Source organism: Acomys russatus, chromosome 10, assembly GCF_903995435.1.
Source record: "Acomys russatus chromosome 10, mAcoRus1.1, whole genome shotgun sequence".
NCBI classification, from domain to species: Eukaryota; Metazoa; Chordata; class Mammalia; order Rodentia; family Muridae; genus Acomys; species Acomys russatus.
Window position 1 is genome coordinate 22,960,057 of NC_067146.1, and position 20,199 is coordinate 22,980,255.

A 20,199-nucleotide genomic window follows, 5' to 3' on the forward strand; every position below is an offset into this window, starting at 1 on the left:
TTTACTGTTTTTACAGCCTTTTGATCAAGGAAGGATTCAGAAAAGTTTCCAGGCTCTATGCAGCCGACTTCATATTCTTAGCAGATTTCTCCTCTACAGCTGCTAAATACTCATGAGAACTGTCTAACCGTAACTCGTAGAGGTTTCGTTAAAGCTGTATGGTAGAGTCCTGCTTTGTTGGCCAATTTAAAAAGTTCGCTAGCCCTGCTTTGAAGATGGTGAAACAGTAGTTTCCAAAACATATTATATAGGTTGTACTTCTGTGGCCTTTAACACCTATTATTTGTTTCCCAAATATGGAAATTCAAGGAACGTAAACTCCTTGATAGAGTAAGGCCCACTTCCTGGTTTGTATAAAATACTTATCTTAGAAACATTGTTGAAGAAATTTTCTAACTATGGTGCATTTTTACACTTACTATATTTATATTTCCATACCAGTATTGAAATTAAGATAACCTTTACATAATTTTAAAATTTTAAATGCTTTTAAATTTCAAACAGAAATTTGAGTTTGTGAAGTGTGGTAGACATCTTGGTTTCCTAAAACTAATCATTTCTTTAACTCTTTTCTTTGTGCCAGACTGACAACTAAAAATAACTTGTCACCATAAATGTTAGTTTAATTAGCAGCAGATATAAAGTCTGAAAATAACAGTATGGATTTGTGCTAAGAAAGTATTAACGGCTTGATAATGTTAGGACCCATGTAATCCTCTAGGGATACGTGTTCATGTCTGTGTGTGTGATTCAAAAAGGCATGGTAGTGTCTGTCTCTTGTCCTTCCTGCTCTCTAACTAGGGTCACTTTAACCTACAGGCTGGTCACCCTCCCTAACCCCTTTGCTAATGAGTGGTGGTCCTGCCCCCCTGGCTGGCAGGCCCACCCTTCTTCAGCAAGCTGCTGCCCAGGGAAATGCCACTTTATTATCAATGCTGCTTAATGAAGAAGGACTGGACATGAATTACTCCTGTGAAGATGGCCATTCTGCCTTGTATTCTGCTGCTAAGAATGGACATACAGGTAAAAACAAGACAAGAGAAAAAACAAAACCCAACAAGATCTTACCCCATCACACTTGCAAAAGGATGGGAGGTAACTTAAATTACTGTTGTGAGCAAAAAAGTGCAGCTGGATTTTACTTTTCTTTTAAAGGGTCGAATGGATAATTTTTTTTTTACACGAGTTTTAAATTCATGGATATTTAAGGACCTAATTATATAGTCTCTTAATGTAAAAGACAGAGCTAGTAGCAAAGTGCATTTTTGTTTATGTACAACGAAATGTATTGTCCACATAGAGATTCTAAAACATACACTTTAGAGCCAGGCATGGTGGTACATGCCTGTAATCCCAGCACTTGGGGAGGCAGAAATAGGTAGATCTCTGTGAGTTTGAGGCCAACCTGGTCTACAAAGCAAGTCCAGAACAGCCAAGGTTACACAGAGAAACCATGTCTAAAAAACCAAACAAAACAAAAACACACGTTAGCAATGAACCATGATTTCTCTGATAAGAATGCCTGCCACGCAAGACAAGCAAAGCATCTGTGCCATTCAGATTAGCGTGTTGAGTGGATGCCACGGTGAGAGTAAGTTTTACTAGTCAGGAAGAGTGGCCTTATAATCATTTATAGTTATCTAGATGTTTTTGAGAAATGGGATCTTAGAGCACTATAAATGATATGTCAGTGGAGACTGAGAATTTTTTGCTCTTTAAGATGCAAATCCTGTGAGATATCCTAAACCGTGTGGCCGTACAGAAAAAGACATGGCTTGCCTCAAGTCCTAAATTAATAGAGTATGTGAGCCATGGACTACTTCCTGGTTGGCTCAGATAGAAATGCTTCTCTCCAGAGCTTAGAAGGCTCAGTAGTTTTAAAGTTTGAAGTTCAGAATCATCGGGGACATTTTCTTCACTGCGGAGAAATTAAGTTTAGATTATGTAGTATTATGTATGATAGTTTTCTGTTAGTGATGTTTATGTGTCAGGTGACTTTGTGTGGCCTCTCCTTGATCTTCAAGTACCTCAGTGTAGGATGACCCACACGTAAGCACTTTGACGACTAAATCAGCATCAATCGTGCAGTGAGTATGTGACCAGATAAATACAATTTGGTGAATGGGTCTCAATCTCTGCTCTAAAACATTATTTTGGAGAAACTCTGATCAAGAATCTACCAGTTTGGTGGGGTTTTTTGTTTGTTTGTTTGTTTGTATTTTTACAAACCGTGTCTTGGTGGCTTTGGAGATATCTTGTGTTCAGGGAAAGAGAGGGCTTTCCATGTGAAAGTCCGTGGCACGCCACATCCAGCAAGACAGAATGGTCAGATCAGCTGTGCAGCCACTGGGGTCTCCCCACAGCTTATAGCGAACTTGGCTTATTACTGCACTAAATTAAAGTGACTTTCTGTTTAAAAAAAATACCCACAGACTGTGTGCGATTGCTGCTGAATGCAGAAGCCCGAGTCGACGCTGCTGACAAAAATGGCTTCACACCCTTGTGTGCCGCAGCTGCTCAGGGACATTTTGAGTAAGTCATGCTCTTCGTTTTTCTGGTTTTTGGTTTTTTTTTTTCTACGAAAGTGACCCCCTTTTAAATATTTTACACAGATTTCACTCCTGCTAAGTATTTAAAAGACTTCTTAATATTTATTGACATATAAATCTACCAAACACAGTTGAGTGTTCAAATGCAAAGCAGGACCCTAGATCTGTTATTTGTAATAATAGTTAAGTGTTGTATCTGAAGGAAGTATGTGTGTGTGTGTGTGTGTGTGTGTGTGTGTGTGTGTCTGAAGTAGACAACAATGAACTTGCTTCTGGAAAAGGTCAACTATAGCATACCAATGGAAAACAAGTAAGGAATGCCGAGAGCATTACTGTCTTCTGTAAAAGCTTCTGTTAGTGCCAGCATTGAAACAGAATTCTGTTATTTCTTATAGTCCTGTGGTCTGACTGGTGAGCTGTTTGATAGACAGTCCCAAATCACTCACAATCAAGAGAAAAATCAAAGCAAGGCTTTTGCACACTGGAAGCAGTTCAAGTACAAAGGACATCTGTTAATTAATAAGCACAATGCCCTGACAATGATTTCTAAAGGAGCTTCCACGTCATTAAATATAGGGATTACTTTTCAAAACTAAGAGCTATATTGTAGTAATGGAATATAGCTGGATCGCTGCCCCATCTGTGCTGAGCTGGCAGGTTGTGCGGAATATATATACTGCTGCCACCTTTAAGCCCTTCTGGCCTAAGAGAAATAGTCTTTAACAAATTACAGAATCCATGGCAATTTGGTTATGAGCTTTAGCCTTTAACAGCTGAGCTATCTATCCAGCTCAAACTATACAATTTTTAAAAAAAATAATGGTTTATAAAATTATCAGTGCCATTAATTGTAAGTGTATTCTATAGTATCCCAAATGCATCCTTCAGTGTCTTAAGCCATTTTCTCTCGTGTATCTAACATGCATCTCATCAGCCTGGCTTTAGTTTTGGAAAACACAGGCCCTGCTTTTATATTCTGTGTCCTGCAAAACAGATCTCTCCTCCTAGCCTGTGCTTCAGCCTTTGTCACCTCCACATCGTCAGGCATCTGTGACACTCCTTGGTTGGAGGATGTCACTCTCATAGAACAGAAGCTTGGCTTTTGAAGGAGGGACCCTGTGGAAATTCAGGAATCAGCAAATTTAAAGAACATGCTACACAAATATGCCAACATGTTACTTATTTTAAACACATGTGTAAGCCAAATACTAGAGCGGGGAAAAAAGTTCCACCCCCCGAAGCCAAATCCTTCAGTCTGTTCAAATTCTATCTCTATGCGTTGAACTGGTCACTAAGTCACAGTCTTGGTGTGGCCCCCTCCTCTTTTTGAGCAGTTCTGTGTAGCTCTGTGTCCTCAGAAGCCAGCTACCGCCCAAAGACACAGCCTCTTCCATCTTTCTCCCAAGGCAGCCTTGCTCCCAGCCCCCTGCTACTTTTTATAGAGGAGGCACATGGTGCCCTGCTGTCTATGCTATTTATAATCATTTTCTTGAGTGAAAAAAAAATCACAGAATGATTCAGCAGCCTCATGGTTTTCTTTTTTCAAGACTAAAAAAAACAAAACAAAACAAAACATTTTGAGTCACAAATAAAATGTATACCAAGTACGATTACACCATTTAAGTTGGTAACTTGATCCAACCTGTTTCAAGGACAACAGCTACGAAAGTTGATTAGAAGGTATCATGAGCTAGGCTTGAACATTTATATAAGCATGATTTAAATTTTCCATAAATTTAGAGACTACAGTGTAGCTTTTAGTCATATGAAAGTGTTAGCAATGCAAATAAGGTTCATGATAACTGATTTGGTGTAAATAAAACAATTGATATATGTCACTATGCAGGCTTGCTTGTGCACATCATCTACGTTCAGTATCTGATCGGGGAGCACTTTACAGGTGACTCCTCACTTTTACGTAACTAATCATAATCCTATGTGCAGATGTATAGAATTACTAACTGCATATGATGCCAACATTAATCACGCTGCTGCTGGAGGACAGACACCTCTGTACCTGGCCTGTAAAAATGGAAATAAAGACTGTATCAAACTCCTGCTGGAAGCTGGCACTGACCGGAGTCTAAAAACCAGAGTAAGTGTCCAACTGGGAGAGTAACATATGTCATTCATACTGTGACTAAAGTAGTTGTGTGGGTTTGAAAACTAAATACTTGTGTATATCATATATATTATATTATATATATATATGACATGTACAGACTTTTTTCTTTGTTCCCTAAACAAGCTAGGATAACACCTGGCTACATAGTGTTGGCACTGTAGATGACATTATAAGTAATACAGAGAGGACTTAAGTGTGTGGAAGGATGTGCGTAGGTGCTGTCTAAATGCTACCTATAGTGTTTTGCATGAGGGGATTCCGAGGCTATGGGGAAGGTGGGGTGTACCTTTGAAACTAGTCTCCCACAGATGCTAAAGGACAGCTGCACATGGAAACAGACTTCTTAGGTCGCCCTCCACTATAAGGGTGCTGAATTGGAAAGTGACCTCTGTCTGAGTCTCTGGCCTGCTAATTAAAAATCTTGTCCATTTTACCTCATTAGTCATTCACATTTTGAGCCTAGAAACAAACAAAAAACAAACAAGCAAACAAACAAAAGATGCTCTTGGTATTTCAGAATTAGAGAAAGTTTTTTTCATTGAACAAATATTCTTAGGCCTTTTATGTTTTTACATAATTTCTCTGACAGGAGCTCATCATTAAGTCTCATTATTAGCAAAGATAAAATGGCGCCAGGTATGAATATTTCCCATTGCACATTATTGTTAGAGCTTGAAAATAAAATCACAGAATTATTTTTACTTAATTTTAAATTTGTATTCAATTTAAAAATTGTCATTGTACGTGTGTGGGTGTTTTGCCTGTGGGTGTGTCTAAACCACGTGCATGCCTGGTTCCTACAGAGTCCAGAAGAAGGCATCAAATCCCCTGGAGCTAGAGTTATAAGGGTCATGTGGGTGCTGAGAATCACATTCAGGGTTTTTAACCACTGACAATCTCTCCAGATTCTCCTTAAAAAAAAAAAAATCTGAAAAAAAGTAGTTTACTTCCACATTTCTTTGTTACGTTTTATATATACATACATACATACATATATATATATATATATATATATATATATATATATATATATATAATCCAAGAAATATGTGGTGTTTGTATATAGTCACTATAAAATCCTACCTTATCTGTGGTAGACAAATGAATTTTTCATCATCATGCTGGATAAGTAAATAGTATATTACGGAAGATTTACTACATTCTCATATTCTGCTGAGAACAGAGGTCTTTGCCCTCAAGCTAGTTTTTGTTTTGTTTTGTTTTGTTTTTGTGGTAGGGGAAGGGAGCTGAACAGAATGTTTACAAACAAAGAAATATACTGTATAATTGATAAGTGATCTCAGGGAATAATTATGTCTTATTCCTTTTAATGGTAAGATAACAAGAGAAAGGGGAATGTTGAAAGGTTTTTCTTTTGTTTTACTTTTTCCCTAGAGAGTCTGTTTGAAATTAGAGCATTAGGAAGGCAATGTGCACCTATTCTCTGTGGCCTTCATCAGGTTGATGTTCATTATCCTGGAGAAGAAAGCAGGAACCCGCTGCGCCTGACTGCAGTGCAGACCATATGCTGCTCTAGTTAGTTGCCTGGGTGGTCTTGTCTTGGTCAACTGAACTCCACTGGCCTGCGACGCAGAACAGAGAAAGGGTCCTCAAGGGTCAGCTTTAGGAAAGGATCATAATACTTAGCCTACATGGAGATGGTTCCCACTCAGTGACTGGCTTTCTTAGCCTTTTCGTCATTGTTGAAAAAGCAGTGCTCTGGCGCTGTGTGCCTATAATGCCAGCACTCCCGCAGCAGGGGCCAGAGGACTGTATCTGGCTAGCAAGGGCTGCACTGTGAGACCCTTCCTCACACATAAAAAACAAAAACTTTGTAGCTCATTGAAATATATTTAGTATGACAATATGAAATTCTCTATGAAAAGGATGTTAAGCCTGTGCTATAAAGGTAGAGAAGCAAATCAATTATTAGACAAAATCTTTCAGCGCATCCCTTTCACTTGCTGGGCGTATTGGGTAGGCTTCATGGCCTTTCACCACCGAGCATCAGATACGTTTTATTTGGAGAGAGGCTTGGGGAAATCTACATTTCTAACTAAGTCTCAAAGGGTACTGAGGCTGCAGGATTGAGCACCGCTGCACTGAGACTGGCCGTTAAGCAGCCAGCTAAGTGGTCAAGGAGGACTCAAAGCCATTCATTCTAGAAAATGGACTCAGTGATTTTAGTAGAACCATTTCCTAAGTAAGTACTGACTGGAATCCCTGTAAAAATCAGCAGTCACTGAGTGCAGGCCATAGGCACCCAGTGAAGCTATTTGCCGTTGTTTTTCCTGCATGCCCACCTTCTGCTTACTATCTAGAACCTTCCTTCTGGAATAATTGCCCCTGAGACATTCAAACTAGGCCACTGTGCTTGAACTGGTTGGCAGCAGTGTTCTTCAGTGCCTTACTAATTTATTAATACCATTATTACAGCCCATAATTTAAAAAATCTTGTTAGGATAAAATTCATTCTGCTTTTCAAGACTAAAGTGAGATTCGGGTTGGTCAAGCATAATACTCAGGAGACTAGGCAGTGCCTGCTCAGTCCAGACAGTAACTGTTAGGTGAATATGACTATTTAACAGCAAAAATGAACCGCAGTTGTGGGAAATAGCATCACCAATAAAAGTCAGAGAACTTAAGTGCACCAGGAATATTCAGAAGTAGACTGTCTCCGTCCTTGGGTCCTGACCCAAGAGAATTTAGACATGGACGTTAAAATAACACCATTCTCATCATTAATGTTGATATCAACCCTTACCCTGGGTCAATTTTCTTTCAGGATGGCTGGACACCAATTCATGCAGCTGTGGACACTGGTAACGTGGATAGCCTTAAGCTCCTGATGTACCACAGAGTGCCAGCTGGTGGACACTCTCTGAGGGCTGAGGAGCCCAAGTCAGGCTGGTTCACCTTGAATGGAGGCGAGGGCCCTACAGGTACATCCAAACCTGTGGTTCCTGCAGACCTCATTAACCACGCTGACAAAGAAGGCTGGACTGCTGCTCATATCGCTGCTTCCAAAGGCTTCAAGGTATGTCTGCTAGCAGCCCGCCCATCACGCACTTGTAAATTTGATGAGCATCATAGCTGCCTGTTATTGATCTGGTGTGTTTAGACTGAGTAATTAGAAATGGAGTAATACCATTGCAGAAAATGAGCTGCTAGTACAAATTGACATTGCTTTCTCTCTAGAAAATATGGTCAAGGACACAAAATTTTCTTTAAAAAAACAAATCTTGTTTTTGTTGTTGTTGTTGTTGTTGGAGTCTTTCAATAAGACATACAAGAGTAATTTCCTATACCTCATTTCATCTGTGTTAGAAAGGAAAGATGAGTATTAATGTAAAAATTCATGGCCACTTACTAGTTAAAATACTGATGTCTAAAGGGAGCCTCAGAATGGAAGGTCTTTTCTCGTGCTCTTTCCATTAGTGACAGTAGGCTTTACCAATAATACCGGTAAGCTATCAGGAAGCTCCTGAGCTCCGGCCACTGTGCATGCTAATGCTGGCAGAGACAATTTGTTCTTACTCTTAGACCAGTGGCAAGTGCCCAAGTTGCACGTGTAGCATGAGGGAACAGAGTACTAGGTGGTGGGCAGCCATCAGATCCATGCCTCAGTTCGTGTTGTGGGAAAACAGAGGACATGGTTTAAAGAACAGGGTTTTAGGGAAATTCACTTCAGAAATGGTTCATTCTAAATGGGGTAGAAATTACTTGGGGCCCTATAGACCGCTGGAGAGAATAATTCGGGTAAAAGAAAAAGACAGACTAGAGACATAGAAGTAGCAGGGAGGTAGCTAGCTAGCAGCTCCACCTGTGATAAGGAGAACTGAAATAGGATGACTAGGAGGGGTCTTATTCCTGGTGTGGGAGCCTTTAGTAACTTGCAATAAGGAGATTGACACAAAGTTACCAGTGAATATTCAGCTAGTGGGAGGTTTTAGAAAACTAAGGTAGTGGTTCTCCCGCTTAAAGTAGTTAATTTAGCCGTGCTATTTAGACCATTTGGGATTTTAAATAAACTGATGGCAGAGAGAAGAGACTAAGTGGTGGAGGGTGGTGACAACATACGTAACAATGAGAATTATTACAGATAGAAATGTTCAAGGTTGGGGCTGAGCATGGTTTGTGGGGGAAGTACTTTTCCCACGAGCATACGGAACTGAACTTTGATAAACAGCGCCCACAATAAGAGCTGAGCTTGGCAGCATGCTCTTGCAACTCCAGTATTGAGGGTGTGAAAACAGACAGATGATCCCAAGGGCTTTTTGATCAGGCAGTCCAGCCGAAACAAGAGTCACGCTCAGAGAGAGACTCTGCCTCACAGTGAAGGGTGGGGAGCAACAGAAAACACCAAAGTCAATCTCTGGCCTTCATAGGCACACAGACAGAGGCAAGAATGTACGCACACATATGCCCAGACACACAAATATAGACACACATACACACGAATAAATAGACGTCCAGGGATGGAACACAGAATACATGGGAAAGATGTGGGTGGAAGGCTAGGATTTTTTTTTTTTTTTTTCAGAGCAAAGACAAAGCATTGTTCAGGGAGATAGAAGGTGGTTTGAGCTCCTCTTGAGTTAAACACTAGATTCACTCATTCCACACGGAAATCTGTCTGGAACTGTCAGGACCACTGCAGGCACCATGCACTTCACCGTGTGAGTTTTAAACAGAGAGAGAAGAGGCATGGTTTGTGCAGTGCTTGTTAGCTTACGTTTTGCCTCATTTTACTCTCACATGAAGGAAAGAAAAATTCTAAGACGTGTGTGCAACATTTTGATGCAATGCAGTAGTATATGATATAAATGTTTTTAGGAGACAAAAGCGGGAAGTGTAAGTCATTTCAGTTTGAAAAAGAAGGTACTCAGAGTCTGTCAATCTTGGTGAAAAAAAGGTAGCTTGTTGCTCACATGACAACCATCTCCTACAATGAGTGAATGAATGAATGAATGAATGAATGACATCTCTGTGAGATGGCTAGGAGTGGGTTATGACTGCACTTGGGCTGCAGGCACAGAGCAGAGGGACAGCAGAGCATCTCAGCCAGCCCTACCTCCTCCCGTGTGGAGCTAGCCTTCAGTGAAGCAAGACGTGGCTGCATGGCCAGTTCAGTATGGACTCTTCTCAGTCCCTGAGTTGTGACAATCAAACACGGCATTTCCATTGATTCCACAGACCCTGACAGATAGCCGTGGGTGTTCCTTCAGTGTGTGTAACAGGAGTACGACCTCGTTCTCTCAGAATACGACTCCTCAGTATCCTCTTATTTTTAAACGCAAGAGATCAATTTTTGATGTGACATTTTAAGGAAAGATTGACAGCGCACGCTGCTAAGCTTTTTAAATAATAGATTTTTTTTTTTTTTTTTTAAGGCTCTGGAGTGGCATTTAATCTTCCATTTTGACCTCTTTATTTTATGATTAGGACATCTAAGCCCAAGAGGGTTTAATAGATAGCAGTTGGGAATGAAGCCCAGATTTCCTGATTTCATTATTCTTTTTCACTCCACATCCTTCCTTTCTAGCCAAAAGCATTGTAAAATATATCTGTATCACTTGTCTAAAACAATGTTTCCATTCTGGCCGAGATAGCTTTCCCAGAGTATCCACTTATAATAAATCCCTGAGGCTGGTTTTCAGAAACAGTAAATCACAGCTAGCAGTGTGTGATGGGCTTGTTCCAGTACAATCACCATTGACCCTTGAAAATAATCTCAGTGGGTCACATGTGTCCTTCTGGCCTCTGCAGAGCAGGTAATGTGCTCAAGAAACTCAGACCCAGAAACATACATACCATGTATACTCTCTCTTACACAGCCTAGGTTTTTATTGTTATAGGCATGTGAGCGTAGGTATACGTTACTCAACTGGAAACAAACTCTATAAGGCAGGTTCAAAAGTCAGACGTGAGGACACGCGTTTGGGACTTGTTACTTCAGAAGTCACAGCTGCAGCTGCAAACTCATAGAGTAGGGAAGCCTATGAATGAGATGGGAGGGGGATAGAAGGAACCGGAGGTGACAGGAGTTCCACAAGAAGACCAACAGAACCAACAAATCTGGGCCCAGAGAGCCAGTGGAGACTGATGCACCAAACAAGGACCATGCCTGGAGAGGACGAAGTCCCATCCCCCATCCCCCGGCCACACACACACACTCAGCCTATATGTAACTCAGTCTCCATTTTGGTCCCTATTAAGGGAAGCAGGGGCTGTCCCTGCTATGGACTGTGTTGCCTGCACTTTGGTTGCTTCACCCTGGTGGGGATGCCACAGGGGAAGAGGATGCAGGCAGTCCTGATGAGACTTTTCATAGGCTGGAGTCAGTTGGTAGGAAGGAAGGGATCCCATTTAGGAGGACTAGTGGGAGGGGAATGGGGGGAGGGGAGGGAGAGAGGAACCTGGAGGAAATGTGGGACTGGGCTACAGTTAGGATGTAAAGCAAATAAATTTAAAAAAAAAAAAAAAAAAAAGGAGCCAATGGAGCTTGGGAATGAGTAGTGGGCAGCCAGCAGTGCAGTAAATGCGAGCAGGAGATACCAGGTGAGTGTACAGGTTAGTTTTATCAGCAGCGTGACAGGGTTAGAGTCAGCTGGGAAGAGGGAACCTTGAAGGGGAAACTGCTTCCATCACTTCTGCCTGTGAACCTGTGGAATATGTATAGGATGTTACCTACACATATGATTGATGTGGGAGGGAGGGAGAGCCCACCTCCCCCACTGCGACCTACTCCTTCCCCTCACCTCCATCCCCTGCCAAGTGGTCCTGGCTTTTATAAGAAAGCTAACTCAGTAAGCCATGGAGAGCAAGCCAGTAAGTAGCTTCGCGCCATAGTCTCTGCTTCAGGCTCTTGTCTGGCGTTCCTTCCCTGACTTCCTTTCATAATAGGTTGTAACTTATTAACCGAAACAAACCCTTTCTGCCCCAAGTTGCTTTAAAAAAATTTTTTTATTATGATTTATTCAGATTACGTCCCAACTGCTATAGCCTCGCTTGTATCTTCGGGTGCCCCCTCTCTCCCTCTCCTATCCTGTTCCCCTCCCCTAGACCTCTGACAGAAGGGGGCCTCTTCCCCCACCATGTTTCATCACATCAACAGAAAAGCAGACTAAAATAAGAGGAGGGAAGGAGGTTAAGAAATGGAGAGGGACTAAAAAAATTGGGAAGGGTAGTGAAGATTAATAAAACAAAGCATCTATGAAAACGACATAATGAAACTGCTCAGACTTCAACTGAGAATTGTGGGATTTCAGAGCTTGAATGGACAGGGCTCACCCTTTCTGGCCCCTGAACATTTATATGCGAAGCAGAGAAGTATTGGAAAATGGTTAAATTAGTTTCTCAAAAAACGACTTATGGAGAATTCAGTTCCCACACCAGAGTTTGCCTCTTTGTAGTCCTGGTTGGTTTTCCTGTGACTCCTGGCCAGCAACAGGAGATCGCTCACATCTCAAGCTGGTTTCAACTGCTCCTGAGGGAAGGCTGAACCAGCATAAGGCCCTTTTAGTTTCCCCTGCATCCTGGAAAGAGATAGAAAGTACTTCTGAGTGGGACTCTGCCCTCTCTTCTCTTGGGAGATCTCTGAGAAATGAAGGTCCTGCCAAAGAAAGACACTGGAGTTAAGTTCCTCTGTCACTGAGAAACACTTAAGTTCCCAGGCAAATCTTGTTATTCATTTACCTTTTAAAAAAAGTATTCCTTATATTTTCTTTATTGGTTTGTCTGAGATATGGAGGTCTCTACAATCCATATTGGCCTAGAACTCTCTGTGTAGCCCAGACTAGCCATAAACTCACAGTCATCTTCCAGCCATAGCCTCCCATATAAAGGGGCAGGAGCCACCATGGCCGGTTTCGCAGAGCATTTTCTGTTGGGAGATCTTATGAGCTCAAGTGCTCATGAAGGCCAGGGCCTTCCGATACTCTCAGAGCTGGAGTTCCTGGCTGCACTGAGCTGCCCAACTGGGGTGCAGGGGTCTGAATTATGATCATCTGCAAGAGCCGTAAGAGGTCTTTATACTGAGCCAGGCCTCTAGCTCTTTGATCTCTATTTTTTTTTTAATCTTCTTTTCCCTTTAAGTTTTAGTGGAAAAAAAATTAATTCTATACTACACGTAAATAAATGGGAAGCTTTTCTTAAAAACTCATATAGAACATTAGGAGAGAGTTAAACGAATGCTTGGCTGTTTGGGGCACCAATGATTGACTGGCAGAAACATAATGGGGCCACAAATATTACCCAGCTCAACAGCTCAACCAAAACATGGACCTGCTATGCCTTCCACTTGCAGCTGTCACCTATCTGGCTTCAAACTCCTTTTCCCTGTCACTCTGTACTTTTTTCACTGACATCCATGAATACAGTCTTTCAGTATTCCAAAATCTTGTCTTTATGTCTACTGAGTATTTTCTGACACTGTCCAGGAAGCTTATTCTGAGTTTTCAGGGCATCTCCGTACCTAAGGAACCAAACGTTTTGTTTCCCCAGTGTGGTCTTGTTTATTCTTCTTGTTCCAATGGAACTATTCATTGCAGGCTATTACTCTTCAACAATCTCAGTTTAGAGAGGTCCATGCCAGCCCTATTGATGACCATGTTTGATTTTGTTTCACCAAAGTTTCAACATGGTTACAACTCTGCCTGCTCATCTCTTCGTTTACCTGAGATGAAAGCTTCTGTGTTTACTGGTCCATTTCCCTTACACTATTCAAAAGATCAGCACAACTCTAGGTCTTATATCTTAGAAGATCAACTTTGATTGTTCGCTCCATGCATCCCATCCTTATGATGTCACTTCTGCACTTTAGATGCATTCTGTGCTCTGTTGCAGGCTCCACCATGTTGATGTAACCATGGGTGGGATCTATCTAACAGCTAAATGTGGTGATATAATTTACCTACTTCATATCCTTATATGGCTCTGTCACCCATACGATAGTGTCTTCCTCTTGATATAATGGTTAAGCCCCTTCTCACTGGCCTCTGACAAGTACATGCACTTCTGTCACTTTTCCTTGTGTGTGCTGTGTATAACCCACATAAATGACTGACCTCTCTCTGGCTTTCCTCTATAGTCCCCATAGTCTCAAATGGCTTCTGCACCTTTCCTGACCCTGCTTGCATAAAATAATATCTTGGTTGATGTCTCAGGCTCAAGAGTAGGGTGTATCTTACTGTAATTGTCTGCACACTTCTCTCTGTCCTTCTTCTCTTCTATAAGCATTTCTTTTTCATCTTTATGTATACTGTTCCTAGCAGAGACTATGGCTCAGAAATACTTTCTTGAAGCAATGGGTGAACGGACAAGCACAGTTGTTTGTTTAATTTTGTTTTTTAAATAGCTGGTCTGCTTCCTCACTCTCTTCTTTTGCAGCATATTTTTCACATGCAACCATCAGCTTTTCTTTTTTCTTTTTTTTTCTTAATTTTTTAATTAATTTATTCTTGTTACATCTCAATGTTTATCCCATCCCTTGTATCCTCCCATTCTTCCCTCCCTCCCATTTTTCCATTATTCCCCTCCCCTATGACTGTTCCTGAGGGGGATTACCTCCCCCTGTATATGCTCATAGGGTATTAAGTCTCTTCTTGGCCACCTGCTGTCCTTCCTCTGAGTGCTACCAGGTCTCCTCCTCCAGGGGACATGGTCAAATGTGAGGCACCAGAGTACGTGAGAAAGTCATATCACACTCTTCCACTCAACTGTGGAGAATGTTCTGACCATTGGATAGATCTGGATAGGGGTTTAAAGTTTACCGCCTGTATTGTCCTTGGCTGGTGCTTTAGTTTGAGCGGGACCCCTGGGCCCAAATCTGCCTATCATAATGTTCTACTTGTAGGTTTCTAGGACCCTCTGGATCCTTCTACTTTGCTATTCTCCCATGCTTCTCTTATCTAGAGTCCCAATAGGATGTCCTCCCCTCTGTCCCAGTTTCCTGGTAAGTGAAGGCTTTCGTGGGACATGCCCCTTGGGCTAGTATGCAGATATAAGTGAGTATATACCATTTGAGTCTTTCTGCTTCTGGGTTAACTCACTCATTATGATCATTTCTAGCTCAATCCATTTATCCACAAATTTCGGGCCATCAGCTTTTAAAAGAGAGCTGATCATAGCATTTTCCTTTTTGCACACAACCCATATCTACCCAAGATCACCCACGCTGTCTAGCACGCAGCTCTCCAGTTGCCCTCTGACAATTCTCTTTTGACCAATGCACACCTACGTCTACCTACTTGTTTATGTTAGTGTGTCTGTCTTAATAGCTTCTGCTCCCCACCCCACCCCCAGTAAAGCAGTGGGTACACCCACAGCCAAAGGCTGTTCTCAGCACTTAGCTGGGCATGATGCAAACTTTTCTTTTTGTTTGTTTCTTTAGCTTTCTCCCTCTGACCAATCATAAGTTCTGTCTCTTTGCCTTGAATTTGATTTTATCTCTCCCACTTTGAACTTCAAATTTGTACTTTATCTCCTTGGCAGTGGTACCTTGTTTCTGACCTCCCCCTACAGGTCTGTACAGGTGCCTTCCTACCATCTCTCACCATCTCTTCTGGTTTTTCTCTGCGATAATGAATCTCTCCATTTTGCTCTGGGCTCATGGTCAGAAATGAAGATGACATTCTGACAAGGGGGATGAGAGTGAAAATGAAGCCTGAGACGAGGCTGTCAGTCTCTCTGAGAGCCGATGTATCTCCATAGGACTTCAATTCAAACTCATCCATTTGGACAGCTGGGTAGAGCACGCTTGCCTGTGCAGGCCTGCTTCCAGAAACTGTTATCACAGCGTGGTTCCTCCTCATTCAAGTGCCCTTCATGTAGAATCCAGGAAGAAGGAAAGGTAGTTTTCTTTTTCTCTTTTCTTTTTTTTTTTTTTTTCTTTCTTTCTTTTTTTTTTTTTTTTTTTTTTTTTTTTTTTTTTTTTTTTTTTTTTTTTTTTTTTTTGTCTTCCTATTTTTCTGTAAAGTAAGAATCCCCTGCTGTTATATCTGCAGCTCCCTGGCTATGGTTTAAATAAATGTTTTCCAAAGGTGGTGTAAGCCTTTGCGGCTTTTTAGGAGTCTTCTAGTCATATAGGACCCTTATTTTGAAGGGGATATTGGGAACTTGACTTTTCCTGTTTCTTTTGCTTCCCAGTCAACAACATAAGGTTCTTAGCTTTGTTCTCCCTCGCATCCCTGCCACCCAACCACAAGCCAACAGCGACACAAGCAACTGACCAAGAATGAGAGACTCCGTGTAACTGAGTTCAAACAACCTTTTATCTTTTTAAGAGATTGTGTTAGGTGTTTGTTACCTAGGTATATAATATGCAGGCCCTTTTCTTCTTCATATTTCCCCATAGGTAACTTAAAAGAAATCTTTGTCTATATGTGCATTGTGTGTGTGTACATGTGTGAGTGTGTGTGAGTGTGGCTACATGTATGTCATGCTACTGTGTAGCCATTAAAGGGCAACTTCAAGTATTCATTCTAGTGTTTTCCCTTCTTAGAGATACTCTTCTATTTCTTATTACCTGTGCCAGTTTCACTGAAATTCCAGTGACTGTTCTGTCTCTGCCTCCCTTTTTGCTGTAGGCATGCTGGGATGCATACCACCATATCCAGCTGTAAGAGGTAGGGCTATAAACTTAGGTCTTTACCCTTGCTAGGCAACTGCATTACTGCTGAGTTACCTCCCAGCCCTATATCAAACTCTTTATAACTCTTTTCACTTCTCCATGAGACATGGAACCCGTACCTTACTTATCCTCAGAACCCATAACCTTAACATAGTGCCCAGTGTAGTACTTTATATAAGTGTGTTTTGATAGTTAAATTAACATCACGTCTGTCGCACACCATATCACAGTATTTCAGTCATTGGTACACAGCATACATGATGGACCCATAAGATTATAATCCCTAGTGACATTCAGCCATATCAGTATGTGGAAGTGTAGTCTCTCACAACATATCCCTATAATGCATGACTCATGACTACTTTTGCGCTGTCAGAAGCTGCCTGAACATTAGCATGCGTTGAGGTGTTGTGTCATGGCTGCAGTTGTAGTGAAGGGCCAGCTGAGTCAAAACCTTCATCTCGTTTTTTTTTTTTTTTTCCCATGAGGATTAGGGCTATGGCAGTGTTTGGATGCCATCAACTTCATTGACACATCTGCCCTGTCTCCTTCAAATAAAAAGGCAGCACTTACTATTATGTCCAACCGCCCTACATGCACGCAGTAACAACTAGAAGTATTCGCTTTGAAGTCAGGGATCAAGGAATCCTAATTTGAGAGACTTGCAAATCTGTGATGTACCTTTCTATCATTTAAAAAAATAATTGAAAGTGACATCACCTAAATTATCTTTAGACTAATATTTGCTGTGTGCACTGATAACTTATCAGCTATCTAACTACTGGGAACGTTTTCTACCTGTCAATGTTGATTATAATAGATTATTGCTGCTAATAAGCACTGGGAGCATAGTTCATGCTAGTATCAAAAATCTCTATGCAGCTTTTGTTCCAGTCACATGACAGTCCTATGAGAGACATTATTTGAAACTCAGATAAATAAATTGAAGCCAGAATGTTACAAGCCTTGTGTGTAAATAGGATCATATCCATGGGCATGATTCAAATCTAGGCTTGAAAGGGCCCTCTATGTAACTTCTTCCTTCAGAACGGCAAGGCTTCTGGTCACGTGGCATTTTAAGTGATAGTTCCAACTTCCTTGGTTTTTCTTCTTGCTTCCTAGAAACCCTCTGTATTTGTGAACTTAGTTATTGTAATTTAACGTAAGTTTTGGGGGCAATGTATAGCAGCTGGAACTCACACCTGGGCCTCCTGGGAATGCACATTGGTACAGCGGGAAGTGCTGGGAGTGTGTCCTAACCCAGCACAGAGGCACGGCCTGCGCAGTGAAGTCCTGTGCTATATGCTAGTGCGTATAGTTCCTGCATCTGTGTGCCACAGGACAGGCCCTGGAAAGCCCATAGCTGAGCCCAATTATGCATCAACAGAGAATGAAGGACCAATTAGAGGCATGTTTATATTCAGGAATACGACACGGGAATACTTCTTTAGGTCAAATTCAATTATGCATAGTAATACATGGATGAATATTAGAAGTTCTATTGAATAAAAGAAGCTAAATGTAGGTGTACCTGCAGTATATTTCCGTTTATGCGGAGTTCACATATAAGCTGGAGCAATCACTAATATTAAAAATCAGAAAATAGTTTTGAGGTAGGGGTCAAAGGTCAAATAGGAGCATGGAGCAGGCAACATGTTCCTCTCAAATTAGACATACAGTATGGTCATTCCTCCATGATAAATAGCGGTGTGCTTTTCATGGGGATATTGTACTGCAAGTGGACTATTTTATAGGAAGGGAAAGGTTTTTTAAATTAATTTATTCATATTACATCTCTATGGTTATTCCATCCCTTGTATCCTCCCATTCCTCCCTCCCTACCATTTTCCCCTTACTTCCCTCCCCTATGACTGTGACTGAGGGGGATTTCCTCCCCCTGTATATGCTCATAGGGTATCAAGTCTCTTCTTGGTTACCTGCTATCCTTCCTCTGAGTGCCACCAGATCTCCCCATTCAGGGAATGTGGTCAAATCTGAGGCACCAGAGTACATGTGAAAGTCATACCCCACTCTCCACTCAACTGTGGAGAATGTCCTTCTCAGCTATTAAAAACAAAGAATTCCTGAAATTTGTGGACAAATGGATTGAAATAGAAATGATCATAATGAGTGAGTTAACCCAGAAGCAGAAAGACTCAAATGGTATATACTCACTTATATCTGCATACTAGCTCAAGGGGCATGTCCCATGAAAGTCTTCACTTCCCAGGAAACTGGGTCAGAGGGGAGGACATCCTATTGGGACTCTAGACGAGAGAAGTATGGGAGAATGGCAAAGTAGAAGGATCCAGAGGGTCCTAGAAACCTACAAGGAGAAAGGTTTTTTTTACAAAACAAAAAGTCAGTTCTACACCAGGAGTGGAGAAGGCTTTGCAGAATGTCTAATTGGCCATGCTGCAGAGTGCCTGCATGCATGCCGGCTGCCTGACAGTCTTTAACCAAGTGGTGGGGAGGAGAGTCACTTCCTGGCATATGTGAAGCACTGAGTTCCATCCATCCTTAGTAAAGCAAAAGGGAGAGAAAGAAGGAAAGATTTCACAGGTACAGATATTTCAATTCCAGCAACTCAAATATACTGGTACATCGAAATGTGTGTGTGTGTGTGTGTGTGTGTGTGTGTGTGTGTGTGTACACCATGACACATGTGGAGGTTAGAGACAGCTTTTGGGAGCTGGTTCTCTTCTCCCATCATGTGAGGATCTAATGTATGTCATCAGGCTTGGCAATTGATACCTGAATTGGCTGAGCCATTATCACTTTCAATTTTTGCTTTGCTTGTTGTTTGTTCGTCTGTTGTTCCTTTCTCTCTTGCTGTCTCTCTCTATCCCTCCCTCCCTTATCCCTGCCCCCCAACACACCTTTTACATAACTGGGGATGGCTTTTACCCTGATAGTTAAGGGTAAGACCAAGTCAAGCCATATATATCCCAGACAGGTCTCAAACTCTTAGCTGTCCTGCCTTTACCTCCAAAGGATGGGTATTATAGGGATGTGCCACCATGTCCACCTCCAAGTATGAATTCTTCATCACCTGGCTTGCCACAGAAACTGGCTTTCTCCCTCGGGTTTATTGATTTGGACATGGATGTAATAGTGCTTTTGTCTTTACAGAACTGCCTAGAGATCTTGTGTAGGCATGGAGGGCTAGAGCCGGAAAAGAGAGACAAGTGCAATCGGACTGTGCATGATGTTGCCACTGATGACTGCAAGCATTTGCTGGAGAATCTGAGTGAGTGATGTTCCGGCTTGTTCATCCTGCCACACCACTGGGGCCTCCAGAACACTGGGAGCGATATCAGTGCAGCTCTGATGGACTCACCCTCTTAACTTATTTGAGCCTTAATTATTGCATAATACATTTGAGTATGCCATCAGTTATTCCCCCAAGCAAAATTAGTTTGCAGAGGTCTTTGCTGTACAAACAGTGCTAGCTTTCTTAGGTTTTTTAACTGACTAAGCTGAGAGAACAAGCTAAGTTGTTGCCCACCCCACCTCCCTTCGCTGACTCTTTGGAGACAGTAGGCTGCCAGGTGAGGAATCCCAGCTGTGCACTCTACATCAGCTGATCTTAAGAGTCTGGCAAGAGGTTTGCCTCCCAGCACTTGGTTACCTACCAGTCTTTGCAGATAATTGATGATCTCATGGGGCCCCTCCGGCTCTGCATGTACATGCTCCTTAGCGTATTTTAGGAAAAGTTCCCTTGTAGGCTTGTGAATATGAAATGCCAGGTCATAGAAAATACTGTATCGATTATCTCTCAATCTAGCTGTTAAGGCAATTGTTACAGTAATTATTATTACTCTTCAGTATGAGCATAACCTTAACATCTAAAATAATGTTTTAACCTCTAATTTTACACTCAGATACGGATC

The 20,199-nt window shown here is 41.7% G+C and overlaps 1 protein-coding gene across 1 annotated transcript in view; it reads left to right on the forward strand.

The window, feature by feature from the left end:
- The window catches only part of Cttnbp2 (cortactin binding protein 2), a 151,809-nt gene that overhangs the window by 83,706 nt on the left and 47,904 nt on the right, over window positions 1-20,199 (forward strand). The window contains exons 5-9 of the mRNA XM_051151881.1: window positions 820-1,023; window positions 2,433-2,532; window positions 4,494-4,644; window positions 7,460-7,711; window positions 19,439-19,556. Of these exons, the coding sequence (XP_051007838.1) occupies window positions 820-1,023; window positions 2,433-2,532; window positions 4,494-4,644; window positions 7,460-7,711; window positions 19,439-19,556 (825 nt within the window). The remainder of the gene's footprint in view (window positions 1-819; window positions 1,024-2,432; window positions 2,533-4,493; window positions 4,645-7,459; window positions 7,712-19,438; window positions 19,557-20,199) is intronic.